The sequence below is a fragment of the Saccopteryx bilineata genome, chromosome 3 (assembly GCF_036850765.1).
Source record: "Saccopteryx bilineata isolate mSacBil1 chromosome 3, mSacBil1_pri_phased_curated, whole genome shotgun sequence".
NCBI classification, from domain to species: Eukaryota; Metazoa; Chordata; class Mammalia; order Chiroptera; family Emballonuridae; genus Saccopteryx; species Saccopteryx bilineata.
The window spans coordinates 61217643-61232570 of NC_089492.1; the positions used below are offsets into that span (position 1 = coordinate 61217643).

General features: G+C 42.4%; 1 protein-coding gene across 2 annotated transcripts in view; it reads left to right on the forward strand.

The window, feature by feature from the left end:
* NKAIN3 (sodium/potassium transporting ATPase interacting 3) overlaps positions 1–14928 on the forward strand; it is a 636992-nt gene that overhangs the window by 615621 nt on the left and 6443 nt on the right. Inside the window, exon 6 of one of the 2 annotated variants that reach the window (XM_066266203.1) lies at positions 8620–8689. The exons of the other annotated variant lie outside the window; for it this stretch is intronic. Within the exon in view, the coding sequence (XP_066122300.1) occupies positions 8620–8689 (70 nt within the window). The remainder of the gene's footprint in view (positions 1–8619; positions 8690–14928) is intronic. 2 annotated transcript variants of the gene reach the window in all.

The following is a 14928-nucleotide window of genomic DNA, read 5'->3' on the forward strand; positions in this document are numbered from 1 at the left end:
TTTATTTCTCAGTTATAGTTGACATATAATGCTATATTTGTTTCAGGTGTACAATGTAGTGATTAGACATTTGTATAACTTATGCAGTGATCACCCCGATAAGTCTAGGACCCATCTGGCACCATACACAGTTATTGCAACACTATTGGCTCTATTTCCTATGCTGTGCTCTACATACCCGTGGCTGGCAGTTTATACTTATTAATCCCCTTCACCTATTCGCTCATTCCCCCACCCCTCTCCCATCTGGCATCCATCAAGACTTTAATAACCAGATGATGTGAAATTCAACTTAATTGTCCTGCAGATCAACTGACAAGCTGTTCCCCCACTCCCCACCACACCTCCGCCCAGGATTCCTTCTGCTCCCCACCTCTTCTACCGTCACTCTTCTGCCAAAGCTCCGTATATGGTAGAGGTGTTCTTTCTACCTGTCCTTTTCTAATACCTCTGAAACCTATTCACGCCTTCTCTATTACTTTTCATATTTTATTGGAATTCATCCTCTTATTCTACTGGAGAAATTACTTAATTTAGCATCTGCTCTTCTAACACCTTTCTCATTTAAGTGAATTCTAGAATGTATAGTTGCTTTACTTTATTAACAGTAAAGTATGACTACTTTTTTTGAAAACTTAAAAGTTGAAGTTCATTCCTACTAAGTTATTTCCAGTCTTTTGGTAAATCATCTTTTAAAAAAAATTTTCAATTTTTTTAAAGCATTTGATATCATTTAAAAAAAAAAACCTTTCAGAATCTATAAACTTGCCCTTTATTTATGCCGCTGTGTCCCTTTACTTGAACTGTCTTCTCTGGCAAATGAGAAGTGTTGGTGTGTGCATAAAAAACTCTTTTAGGAAATATGGAAACATTGTTATCTCTTGGACGTGTAGGTTTCTGTTGCTGAAAAGCCACCTTGCTGTGTCCCATCCATAAAGATTCTTGATGTTCTCAACTTCTTAATTACCCATTTGTCAATGATTTCTCCCTAATACTTTTTTTTTTTTTTTTGTAGTCTTGTCTAGTTCTGGGAGCTTGACAATTTAAGTTTTACCAGTATGTAATTTTTATTTTTAGAGGTTTGCAAACTACACATCACACTAGAATTCTGACATGCAGAGGAAACATAGCTCATTTACAGTGTCATCCATAGGGATGGCCATATGTCCTACTTGGGTTGAAACAATCACTGTTTACACAAGTCCTGGCATCCTATCTGGTTTAGATTTTGTCCTAGATTATTTAGTTTACAAATGAAATACTATTATTGATAGTTGTATTACGATAATCTAGTATAGGTAAATGTGGGCAGTACCTTAAGCTTCTGCACTGGTTTTCTCAAGATGTGTGAGATGTAAATGTAATGGATAGAATTCCCTTTTTAACACATGGTTAAATCAGTAAGAAAACCAATGCCAGCACTCTCTTCTTACCAAATCTTGAAGTGAATAATGTAACTAGCACCTTCCTTGCAAGCACAGTGAGCAGGTCAATGGATTAAAAAGGTAAAAGAGTGGGCAGAATGAGCAGAGATGGCTCTTTCCTGTGTCAGGTGGAAGTGGGGGAAGTGCTGAACACATTGGCTCCTCCCACAGCCCAGCGCACCAGACCAGGCGTAATCATGGGTCAGGGCACCTGGAAGTGTATGTAGATGATGGGCTGCCTCCATGGTGGAAGAGAATTTTCCATAGATGTGAAATACCAATATTTTACCAGGTCACCAGATGCTTTCAGCAGAAAACCAATTAATTTATTTTCAAATATAGTTTAATTTTTTAAAATCTAATTCATGGAGTCAAAGAAAAACTTTTAAATATTCATTCTATCTACACTAAAACTTGTGCTAATTCAACTAAGAAGTTAACACTGCCTTGGTCAATTGGCTCAGTGGTAGAGTGTCAGCCTAGTGTGTGGATGTCCCAGGTTTGGTTCCCAGTCAGGGCACACAGGAGAAGTGCCCATCTGCTTCTCCACCCTTCTCCCTCTCCTTTCTCTCTTTCTCTCTCTTCCACTTCTGCAGCCAAGGCTCCATTGGAGCAAAGTTGGTCTGGGTGCTGAGGATGGCTCCATGGCCTCCACCTCAGGCAATAAAATGGCTCCAGTTGCAATGGAGCAACACTCCAGATGGGCAGAGCATCAACTCCTGGTAGGCATGTGGGGTGAATCCTGGTTGGGCGCATGCGGGAGTCTGTCTCTCTGCCTCCCTGTTTCTCAATTCAGAAAAATACCACACACAAAAAAAGAAGAAGTAAATACTAAAGATAAAATTATTTATTTTTTAGGAATAATACAAATTTTGGTGGAGCACAATACTGTGGTTTATAAAAGCATAGAATTCTTATTAGATTAAGGAATTTATAAAGCAAAAATTTATTTGGAATTCAAGTGCACAGGTCATTTATAATTTCCTCCCAATAAAGTTGCAATGTTTTAACAATTAAAATAGAAACTCTACAGTTTTCAAAATTTATATCAAAATTTATACACACACATATTAATAATATAAGTAAACTAGAATTTTTTCAGCTTTTTGCTATAATAAACAATGCTGTTATAAACATTGTGAACAAATTTTTGTGATACATATGTTTTCATTTGTCTTGGGTATATGCTCAGAGTGGTATTACTGGGTTATAGGGTACCTTTACATTTAACCATAGGCACTGGCTGTTTTCCAAAGTGGCTGCACCATTTTCCAAACCCACCAACAGTATGGGCATTCCAATTTTTTCACATCTTCACCAACATTTATTATTATCTGATTTTATTTTCTGCTGGCTATTTTAGTGGGTATGAAGTAGTACCTCACTGTAGTTTTGATTTGCTTTTCCCTGAGGATATTTCTATAATGAGGTTGATATTGAAAACAAACAGAACTTCACAATGGCAGAATATGCCTTCTCTCTTTGCTTCTCTCCTTCTGTCAAAGTTAGGAACAGTTCAGCCTTTCAAGAACTACTTTGTAAATCAAAGTTCCCTACAATGGTTGTGAGCAGTTTTAAAAATGAGTCTTCTACATATTTGTTGCTTTGCATTCAAGATCAGTTGAAAATGTTTAATTGAATCATTCAACAAATGAAGCATCCCCAAAATCATCTTTTGAAGCTTCCAGTAAATGGCAATAATTGAAAGCTTATAAAAAGGAGAACTTTGAAATGTATAAATGTATACTGACAAAAGCAAGAGAACTGGACAAATTAAATAATGAGAGCGCAAATGTTATACAAGATTTCACTTACAATTTGATAATTTCCTTTTGAAAATCTTGACTTGAGAAAAGCTTCTTTTGAAGAGCTCCTGGTTTTAATTGGACAAATTGATATTCTTCATCAAAATGGAAAGGCGCTGAGTTACAAGAAGGCCTAAAACTTCTACAGCATTTATATCTGGTGAAGAGTCATAAGTAGATACAATTAATGTTCTGTGTCTTATAAAATTTTTGACAAAGACACTGAATGGAGGCAAAATGACATGCCTGGGCTAAACTACACTTTATATATATTTCTACTCTTTAACAAATGCTTGGTGTTTACTGGCACCTATATGGAAAGTATTTCATAGTTAAAGGTACTATGATTTACAGTTAATTAAGGAACTGATAATTTCAAATTTAATAATTATAAAAGAAATTTTGAATATTATAAATAATTTTATAAAAAATAATAAAACGATATTATAATATATATTATATGTATATTCTTCCTAAAAAATACTGGTGACATGGTATATTAGAGACATAGAGGCAAAGGAGCAGATTCACAGCAGTACCTGAATTTATAAACAAAGTTATGATTCTGTTAATGTAACATTTTAATATTCATATCATCAATATAAAGTTTATTTTTACTTTGCTTTAAAGCATACATATGTATGTGTGTGCTTATTTTTATAAAGATTTTTATTTTGGCCCTGGCCGGTTGGCTCAGTGGTAGAGCGTTGGCCTGGCATGCGGGGGACCCAGGTTCGATTCCCGGCCAGGGCACATAGGAGAAGCGCCCATTTTGCTTCTCTACCCCCCCCCCCTCCTTCCTCTCTGTCTCTCTCTTCCCCTCCCGCAGTTGAGGCTCCATTGGAGCAAAGATGGCCCGGGCGCTGGGGATGGCTCCTTGGCCTCTGCCCCAGGCGCTGGAGTGGCTCTGGTTGCGGCAGAGTGACGCCCTGGGGGGGGCAGAGCATCGCCCCCTGGTGGGCAGAGCGTTGCCCCGGGTGGGCGTGCCGGGTGGATCCCGGTCGGGCACATGCGGGAGTCTGTCTGACTGTCTCTCCCCGTTTCCAGCTTCAGAAAAAGAAAAAAAAAAAGATTTTTATTTTGGGTATAATTTTTAATTTAATCATTTTATTCGCAAATGTATGATACATATTTATAAATGTGTTTATTTTTAACAATCTTTTTAACTTTCAAGAGTACCTTTGTCAATGGTATGCTCATTTGGCTTTTAGCCAATGTTATCTTCCCTTTAAATTCTTATCCATTGGTCAGCAAGGGTAAAGGAGCAAATGTTTAATTAAATATCTAATCTGATAAAATCTTTTAAAAAACCTTTATCTAATCTGACCACTTAAATGGTCCCCTCAGGCACTGCGTATTCTCCTAGGGAAAGTCTTTTCAGTGTCTCAGATTGACTTGCCTCCCTGCTTCTCTCCTAAAGTACTGTCCTGGGGACTCAGGGGACCTGGTAGGGAAAAGATAAGCTTCCGGCTCCCCTGGTCTCCAGGGAGATTACCTGGAGATGGTTCTAACCACTGGTTGTTATGTGCCCCATGAAACTCCACAGCTTCTGCCTGCCCAGTGATCTAGTGAAGCTTTGGTTGAGCTGGTCTTACTTCAGATTCTCTAGTAGAGGAAAAGGACGGAGCAGGTCAGGGACTGACCAAAGTGACTAGAGCTTAAGTAAGTCACAGCTTCAATAGAACATCTAGGCTAAATCATCTCTCTCTAAATCACTGTTCACTGAAGTGCTTGTCTTGAGCTGAGTGTATGATATAATATCCTTTGCATACTGTGTACCTACCTACACACACACACACACACACTGAGAGTCAGTGTGCCAGTATGCCTATGTTCCCAATAATGTTAAAATGCTATACTATAACCAAAGGTTGGTGTAAAGTAATGATGTTTTTAATAGACTACAAAATAAAACAGGAAAAATGAACTAAGATTAGCCATGAACATTAGGGTTGGATAAGACATGTGTGGAAGTCCCGGGTTCAATTCCTGGGCAGGGCACACAGGAGAAGCAACCATCTGTTTCTTCAGATTTCCCCCTTCTCCTTCTCTCTTTCTCTCTCTTCACCTCAACAGCCATGCTCTAATGGTTCGAGGAAGTTGGCCCGGGCAGTGAACATGGCTCCATGGCCTCCCCTCAGGCACTAAAATGCCTCTGTTGCTGAGTGTAAAGCCAGGAGCCACAGCCAGCATCAGAGCTGCCTGGCTCATGCAGGTTCGCATTGGATTCGGACAGTCGGCAAAGAAACAGCGGAGCCAAAAACTGGTGGGCCATAGTCTTTAATTCTAGCTTTGCACCCGGCGGGCAAGTAAAAATACACACTGGGCTCCAAAACCCAGTCACATTCAGTGCTCACAAAGCTACTGACTTATCCGAGTTTCCTAGAATCAAAGGTGTCTAGCTCACCAGACTTATTCACCTCTGTTCCCCATCTCCTTTCCTTATCCCAGATACAAACTCTACACAAACTGGCATCTCACTCAGCACTCCGCCATCTTGGCTGCTTCTCCTGGCCTCCTCCACGTGGCCTTTTTCTGCTCTCCTCTGCTCTCTCTTCTAATCTCAGGAACCAAGAGCCCAAGCTCCCACTTCATCCCCATTTTATAGTGTAGCAATCCAAACTCTTAATCCAATATACAAAACAGGGAAGTCTCTAATACAAAGTCACTTCTCTGAGGCATGATTGGATTGTACCGCCCTACATCAAAAAGGGTAGGAAAGGCTTAATCCCAAAACCAAGCCCCAGGCTACAAGGATTCTCCCTGCCTTTAGCCCACCCCAACACACATTAATATCACCTGGGCAATGGCCTCTTTAACAAAGTGAGCATAATACATTTTATCTGCCCAACAATCCACCCCTATGCTCACTTTACTACCCACAATTTACATCACCAGCATTCCTGTGCAAGGAAATTAGAACATTACACAGATTACAACAGCAAAATCATACAGTTTCAACAATTACAAAGGTACATTTCACCAGTCTCTGAGCACTTAGCCCAAAGCGCAAAATGTCCTCGGTCTTCTTTCTAGCCACGGGAAAAGCTTCCCGGGGTAGGGGAGTGCTTCCAGCAAAGCCACCCCCCACCCCCATCAGGGTATTTCACATTGTCCAAAATCCATAATCCATAAGTCCATCCAACAAAGGAGCCAATGCCCACCCCGGTCGTAGTCCAGGAAACCAGTCCACGCACATGGGGCGTCAGCCACCCCCCCCATTCCTGCCATCCTCGCAGGTCTTACACTGTCCCAAAGAGGGGCACGTGGTAATGGCAGTCAGCATTTCCATCTCTGCTCCGGAAAGCATGTCCTGCCCTATGTCCCCAAATCGCAGACCTACCAGGGCCGCAGTAGGTGCTCCTTCCAGCTGGGCTCTCATCTTATGGAGACTGTAGATTGCAACTCCAGTCCGATTCTCCTCATCCTCCAAAGAGGAACTGAAAACACCAGCTCCCGTTGCCGGGCTCAATCCCCGGACCGCTGCCACCTTCTGCTCTGCAGACCTTGCAGCTCCGGACCCGGCCTCAGCTTCAGCCTCAGCCCCGGCCTCCCGCCGCTGCTGGCTCTCCACAACATCCAGGGCAATCTGCAACTCACGAACCTCTGAATCCTCCTCCAGCGTTTGCTCCATTTCCAGGCAAATCTCGAACACCTGGTTGGCCTCCTCCTCCAGCATTTCCTCCAGCTCCAGGGTCAGCATCGGTTTCTCCTGCGTTTGCTCCATCTCCTTCCGCTGCTCGGTTTGCAGGTCCCGGGCAGCCTCTTCCACAGAGCTCTCAGTTTCCTCACACATGGCTATAAAAGTCAGCCAGCCTACGGTCCCCAAAAGGACAGCCATGGGGAACCATAACAGCAGCCAGTCCTCTACTCCACCGCTCAAAGGTGGTGGTTGCTCCATACCGAACTGTATCGAATCCTGCCACAGACTACGCCAAATGTAAAGCCAGGAGCCAAGGCCAGGGCCACCATCACAGCAGGCCAGCCCATGCAGGTTCACATTGGATTCGGACAGTCGGCAAAGAAACAGCGGAGCCAAAAACTGGTGGGCCATAGTCTTTAATTCTAGCTTTGCACCCGGCGGGCAAGTAAAAATACACACTGGGCTCCAAAACCCAGTCACATTTAGTGCTCACAAAGCTACTGACTTATCCGAGTTTCCTAGAATCAAAGGTTTCTAGCTCACCAGACTTATTCACCTCTGTTCCCCATCTCCTTTCCTTATCCCAGATACAAACTCTACACAAACTGGCATCTCACTCAGCACTCCGCCATCTTGGCTGCTTCTCCTGGCCTCCTCCACGTGGCCTTTCTCTGCTCTCCTCTGCTCTCTCTTCTAATCTCAGGAACCAAGAGCCCAAGCTCCCACTTCGTCCCCATTTTATAGTGTAGCAATCCAAACTCTTAATCCAATATACAAAACAGGGAAGTCTCTAATACAAAGTCACTTCTCTGAGGCATGATTGGATTGTACCGCCCTACATCAAAAAGGGTAGGAAAGGCTTAATCCCAAAGCCAAGCCTCAGGCTACAAGGATTCTCCCTGCCTTTAGCCCACCCCAACACACATTAATATCACCTGGGCAATGGCCTCTTTAACAAAGTGAGCATAATACATTTTATCTGCCCAACACTGAGCAAACAAGCAGTGGTCCCAGATGGACAGAGCATCACCCCCTAGTGGGCTTGCCTTGTGGATCCCGGTCAGGGCACATGCTGGAGTCTGTCTTTCTGCCTCCCTGCCTCTTACTTAATAAAAAAATAATAATAAATTAATAAATAAAAGAACTAGATAAAACAGAGGCTGTGATCAAGACTGGAAGAACTTAGAATAATAATTACTAAGAACAGTAATTTTATACAGACTGTGAGACAAGTACTGTGCCACTAGAGAGGAGAGACCTTTGCAAAAAGCAGATACCTATTTGTTAGGGATGGTTTAAGGACAGAAGTCATGGACACAGATTATGTGACTTCTCAAAGATCTTTCTAATGATGAAATAAATATTCCTAAGGGGGAAAATATGGATTTTGGCAATAAGGTGAGAAGGTACATTTTTTGATACACAAGGAGAAAAGGCATAGCTCTATGCCTAAGGACAAACACATTATTTAAAATCTAATGTTATGTAATGTAACTTCATTTTTCAGCAAAACCAGAAACAACTGTGATTTTCAGTCCCTAAAATACCAACTTCTTTGTGTTTCTTCAAATACCCCCATTTTGGGACCATTGATAATATTTTAAACTGTCCCTTATATTAAACACACATTTTTCCATTTTGTGATAGACAGATATTTTTGTTAATATTATTTATATGTGTTCTATTTTAAACACCGACTCTGATGTGTGTTTTATTTACACATTTATTCATATTGGGCTATTTTCAGTTGATTTCATAGGTGGACTTGATGCACACTCCTACTACCAGGATCATGTTGAGTTAAAGCCTGTTAACCTGTAAGTAAAGGTGTCATGAGATGGAAAATATTAATCCTTCTAACTTGGTCAAAACTAACCAAACCTGAAATAATTTGGACCTGCTACTACTAATCATTGGTTTAATTTTCCACTCATATTTAAAACACACCTTTCACATGTAACCCAACATCATCATTATTCATTCCAAAAAGAATTTGAAATGGGTAACATTATTTATGTCTCTAAAATGATATACATATTTTATCAGTAGTTGATTGCCAAACAGGAGAAAAGGGGGACTTTTAGTCTGCAGAAGAGAAACTAAATATGTATCTTCGGGACAGCACTGCTGAAGGAAAAGGGGAGAAAGACTAGGTTAGAATCCAGGCTCCACATGTGTGGTCTCAGAGGCAAAATTTCCCTTTCGAGGACTCCAAGTGGGTTCTTTCTCCATTAGGTGTTGTAAAGCCAATTATGAAACTGAAAGTGAGCGTTAACAGCACAAGCTTTATTTTAAAATGGCCAGAGAATGGAGAAATGGGAGCTTAAGAGCTCTCAAAGCAACTTTCACGGGCTTGGGGTCGGAAGTTGTGTATGTAGAAGGAGAGAAATGAAAAGGTGGTCTAGGCAGAGAAGGGGAAATAGGTGGGGTCTTCTCAGAGTCAGGGTTCTCCCTCTTTTCTGTCTCTTTATGGTCCCTTCCAATCATCATGATGATGGTCAACTGTCCTGGTGTCAGTGGCTGTGTCATTTAATATGGAGATTAGATCATAAAAGAGTTTGAGTTCTGAAAGCCAATTCTGCGGCCATCTTGTTCTAGGCTGGTTTTAACTGGCTCTTTCTAGGGAGAAAGCTATTAACCACAGACCAACCAGTTTCTCAGAGATAAACAGAGTTAAGGTCAAGTAGGGCTCTGGCCGATCACATAGGCCCAATGGGACAACTGTTTCATAGGGGAGGACAGAGAATGGATTAAATGGGATCAGTGTGTCTAGTATATGGGAAGTTCCCTATGATTGTGCCTAGTACCCAAATGTTTAACTGTTGCTAGAGGGCATGAAAAGAAGTCACCAACTGCAACAAAAGCCATCTCAAACTGGCCAGATTTCAGTTGAATATAAGGAAGAAATTATGGTCACCTGTTGACAAAATACTAGAAAACAAAAAAATAGATACAGTGACTCCATTCCTATAAAACTCTAAGTAGCAAATAGACAACTTTATAAAATAATAGCTGTCATGTACTGCTAAGTCCTTGGAGTATATTAGCTCACATAATCCTCATGAAAACACTATAATATATTACACTAATTCATAGTCCTACTTCATAAAGTTTCCTTCTTTGTGAAGTAAGACTAAAGTTGTCTAAACTGAATTTGGACAACTTTCCAAAGTCCCACTAGTAGTCAGTGATGGAGCTGGAATCTTTCTTGGATAGTAAGCTATCACCATGCCTGATATTGCAGACTTGCTTCGATAACCCTTCTATTACATCAACCGAATGTTCCGTAATTCCATGGCAATAAAGGAAGTTACGTAAAACAGGAACTGGTATAAGAATCACGTACGAAAGGTTTCATTTGCTGCCTCTTTGCCATGGTGATTCCTGCCCAGTTCTGCAGCCCCTGACCAGCCTCTTTGGGGACTTGAGAAGCCTTGAGAAGCCCACACTAGCTCCTCCACCTCTCCAGGTTGAATTTATTTTCTTCTGGCAGAATAACCTAAAGGAAACATCACTCACAAATCAACACTGTTCGTGTCAAATGATAGATGTTTAAATAAATGTCAGTGTTTTAAAGCAAATCCAATTTGGAAAAATATTCACCCTGCATAACGCTCCAGGACTAAACAGTCACCACCTCATTACTCACACTACCGAGTGCTCGTAAATGAGGTGCTCCAAAAGTTGATATTTGTGGATTCGGGGAACTTGGCCAGGATTGTGACAATAATAAAAATGATCATTGGAAGGGAGAACAGAACTGAAACAATGCATAGTGGTGACGGGGAGAGTCTTATATACACTTGTTATGCAGTAAGAAGGTGATGAATGATTTATTTCATCTCCACCGTGAAAACAGTAACTCAGCAGAGAAACTGCAATATGAAAAATGTTGGTCAGATGTAAGACGATCTTTCTATTAAGGAAGGTTATTAAAAACTGCAGCTGATTAATGTTGATACAGAATCTCCTTTCTTGAATGACACATGTACATCTATGTAGCTCAAAGCGTGCTCTCTGTCATAGCCCAGAGGCAAGTGACTTCCATCTATGCCCCCTAAGGTCCCTTCCATTTCTGAATCAAGAACACATAAAACATCTTCTTAAGATTACCTGAAAGGCTTTGATCAACTCCACTACCTCCTCAAAAGGTTTTCTCAACCACCCTGTTCACTGCTGAACCCTCACACCATTTTAGCTGAATGTAGCATGAACTACAGGCTGCGGAAAATAATGGAGCAAGTTTCTGCTTTGACAGATTATGCATATTATTATGTCAGATGAATATGGAATGCTTTTCAACCGTGAAGAGAGCAGGAATCTGAAAGATCAAACTAAACCTGAATTAAAATCATGGTGCATGAAACAATTTAAAAGGTCAGTGTGTGTGCTCCCCACAGGTATGCAAATACTGCAAAGTTTATCCAGTCAGCATCAGTCAGCTGCTTCATCTCTTTTAATAAGGCCTTTATATTGGATGCTGTTGTATCCAGTTCAGTGACACCATATCACCACCCAGCAACAGATTGGAAAAAAAGCCAATCTTCTGTACAAAATTGTTAGGGGAGTGAACACTGCTTTGTAACCCAGTCAGACTGTGCAGGAACATATGTGTGGGGGTGATGTGATGGGGGTGATGTGATGGGGGTGATGTGATGGGGGTGAGACAGTTCACATATGAATCTGGTCTTTTATGCTTCTCTCTCTTTACAGTAATGACATCAAACTATCAAGGCTCACTGATCAAATAAATTTAGTTCCATTTACAACTATCTATTGATGATTTATAAAGTGTGTATTAGGTAGGCACTGTGCTGTCTGCTGTAGCAGATGAGTACTAATACTTGAGCTTCGACCTCCAGTGCCCAACGGTATAGAAGAAGAAACTTACATAGAATAAGTAGATACAAAACAATGTCCCCAAGGCATATTTATTTATTTATTTATTTATTTATTTATATTTGAGAAAGAGGTAGGGAGACAGAGAAAGAGAGGAGCATCAAGCTGCTCCTGTATGTGCCCTGACCAGGGAATTGAACCAACAACCTTCATGCTTCATACGATGCTTGCTCCTACCAACCAAGCCATTCAACCAGTGCTTAATTTTTATTGATTTCTTTTATTTATTAATTAATTTATTTATTTATTTATTTATTTATTAGAGGAAGGGTGTAGAGGGTAGTGGGAGGGAAGCATTCATTTGTTGTTTCACTCAGTCATGAGTTCTTTGGTTGCTTCCTGTGTGTGCACTGGTAGGGGACGAACCCGCAACCTTTTTGTTTCGGGACGACGCTCTTAACCGACTGAGCTAACCGACCAGGGCCTCCGAGGCAATCTTTTGCAGAATGGGGAATATTTATTTTTCACGTAAGGAGAGAAGCCTCCACTGGGAGATGGTGGCTGTACTGATTTTGGAAAAACAATGAGGAGATTATCAAAAGCAGAAGAATATGGGTGTCCCTTGGATGGGGGAAGCTAATCTACTCGGCCATTCTGCAGAGGATAAAGTTAAAATTTGTGACTATCCAATTGGGCATTTGCCATAGCTCTCACATAGCCTGAGCACACCTGTGAGGGAGCAGATGTCTAAGCAGAGCTGGAATGTTGAGGGCTCTGGCTGGGGAGCCCTGAGATGCTCAGCAGCCATTGTGCCACCGCCTACCCTGGGTCAGCCTTTCTGCCTAAAGATACAGAGATGCTTTCAGTGATTGTCGTCTGGGTCTGGCTTGCGGATATGTGACACACAGCTCAGGGGTAGCCTGTGCTGGGGCCTATCACCTTGTCACAGTCGCCGTGAGGAGCTGTAACTTTCAACATAACACACCTTGGCTCTTCACCAGCATCTCCTCCCTTGCTGCCACCACACACTGGTACCAACTTCATGGGAGGGCTTGGCAAGCACGGGCTGCTCTTGTTAGTAGAGCACACAGCCACAGGACAGTGGTGGCTTCGAAAGGGCTGCCCACACAGCAGCCAGCCTATGATGGGGCAGCTATGGGGGAGGGCAAACGGAGGCAGATTTACCTCTCAGAACGATCAGCAGCTGGGCACAGACCCACGCTGCTACGAAAGAGATGTGGAATGTCAAGGAGCATCATAGACAGCAACTGAATTGCTCTAAAGTTTGTCACACTCAGCAAATTGGTTAGCAACTGAGTAGTGGAAAAACTAAGCTTCAGATAGCAGTAATTCTTCACATAGGAATAATTAGACCAAGGCAGTTGATCAAAAAACTGGCTGTAAAACCAGAACTGTGTTCCACAGGAGTGGTAGAGAAATCTGGCGCTGTTAGAAATTTCCATGAGGAACATGCCCCAAGTACAATGCAGAACGAGCTGATGGAAAAACTCCTCCCACTACCGTTCGCCTATCTTTTCCTAAGGTCTCCAAATGAGAACTTGACTTTATCTGGTATCTGGATTTGTTTGATTGCCTTTCCTGGAGGCTGATTTTTCTTCACAAAAATTGTGACATACTCTGCAGCGACTGCTGATTGTCTGCTATTGCAGCTAAGTGCTCGGAGGGAGACGAGCCTGGCCCCTGGTTCAGGTGGCACCACTGCAGGCTCCCACCCGGCCCTGCACTACCTGTCCTCTGTCTCCGATAGATAGTCCAGGCCCAGAGGAAACTGACCTCTGATGACTGGCTGCTGCACAGAGCCAGAGGTGGTCCCATCCATCTGCCCCCTCTGTGAATGGCTATTTTGTAGCAGGGTCCCTGTAAGTTGGTACCAGGCCATTTTGCATTTATAGCATCTAAATTAAAAACCAGAAGGACAAATCAGGTGTGTGAGTGTGTGTGTAGGAGGTGGGGAGATGAGAATGATGTGCTTTTCAACCATGATTTAAAAACCAGTAACCACCAGCGATGTATTAGTAAACCTCAACTGGAGGGACCTGCCATCCACAACCAGCATCCATCCCTTCCCTCTTCCATTTCTTGGCCAAGCACCCAAAGACTAATAAAATGGTAGCTGTCTGTCTTAATCCTGTTTTTGTTTGTCCTGACTAGCTTCCACACCTCCGTGTTTCTCTATGCTGTCTGGTCCCTGTCACATGCAGAGCGAGGAGCCTGTCATCTGCTCACAGCCAGGGCTGGCTCACTGTTCCCATGCTGAGCTTGGAGTTCTGGTGCCCGAGGGCTTCCGTCGGTCCCTGGCAATGGCAGGCACTTACGGGGACGTGTTCTCTCCGGGTTGTCCCTGGAGTGCAGAGCGCTATGCTGTAATGCACTCGGCGCCCTCTTGGCTGTCCCAAAGGAGAGAGCCCTTCCTGCGTGCGGCCTTACTTAGCACAAAGGTGGCCGCTCCTAGGGCACATCGCTTTCCCTAGCTTTGCAGTACTTTCCTTTTGTCACTGGTATTGGTGACTTTTTGATCCATCATAGAAAGTGATTATACCATTTTAGGGACTATGTAAGAACGCACCCTAAAGTGTAACCATTTGACCACGTAGCAATGAAATGGCTGTTTATAGGGCTCATGCTGCTCAGAGTCATCACTAGACTAGTAGTTCATGCTCCGCTCTCCTGCTAGGAGGGAAGGCTGCCGCCGATAGTGCTGCCAGCCACATGCAAGATGGTCTGCCGTGACCAGTGGTCATGGGGACACAGAGACCTTCTCAGTTGACATGTGGCCTCACACACTGCCCTAAGCACTGTCTTGATTCATCATGGAAAGCCCATGAATCCTTTTCAAAGTGAGAAAGCTTGGTCTGAGTATTGTTCTCCAAGGAAGCTGTGTATTCCTGCCTTCCCCAGAATTCTCAGGATTCGTCTCGGCACTTGTCAGTGATGTCAATGGCAGGAAAACAGATATATGTAGTGGTGTGAAGACAGAGACACCCCCAAATTAAATTAACATAATTTTGTCTTGTTTCTAAAGAAAGTACCCTCTGATTTTAAAATTGAAGGCAATGAACATAAAAAAAATTTTATGCTACATACATTTTTTTTTATTTTATATGCACAAAAAAATATTTATAATCTCCACATTATTACAGGTTCTGGGAAGAAACAAGACATAAGAAAGAACATACGAACAGAGAAAAGCACACAC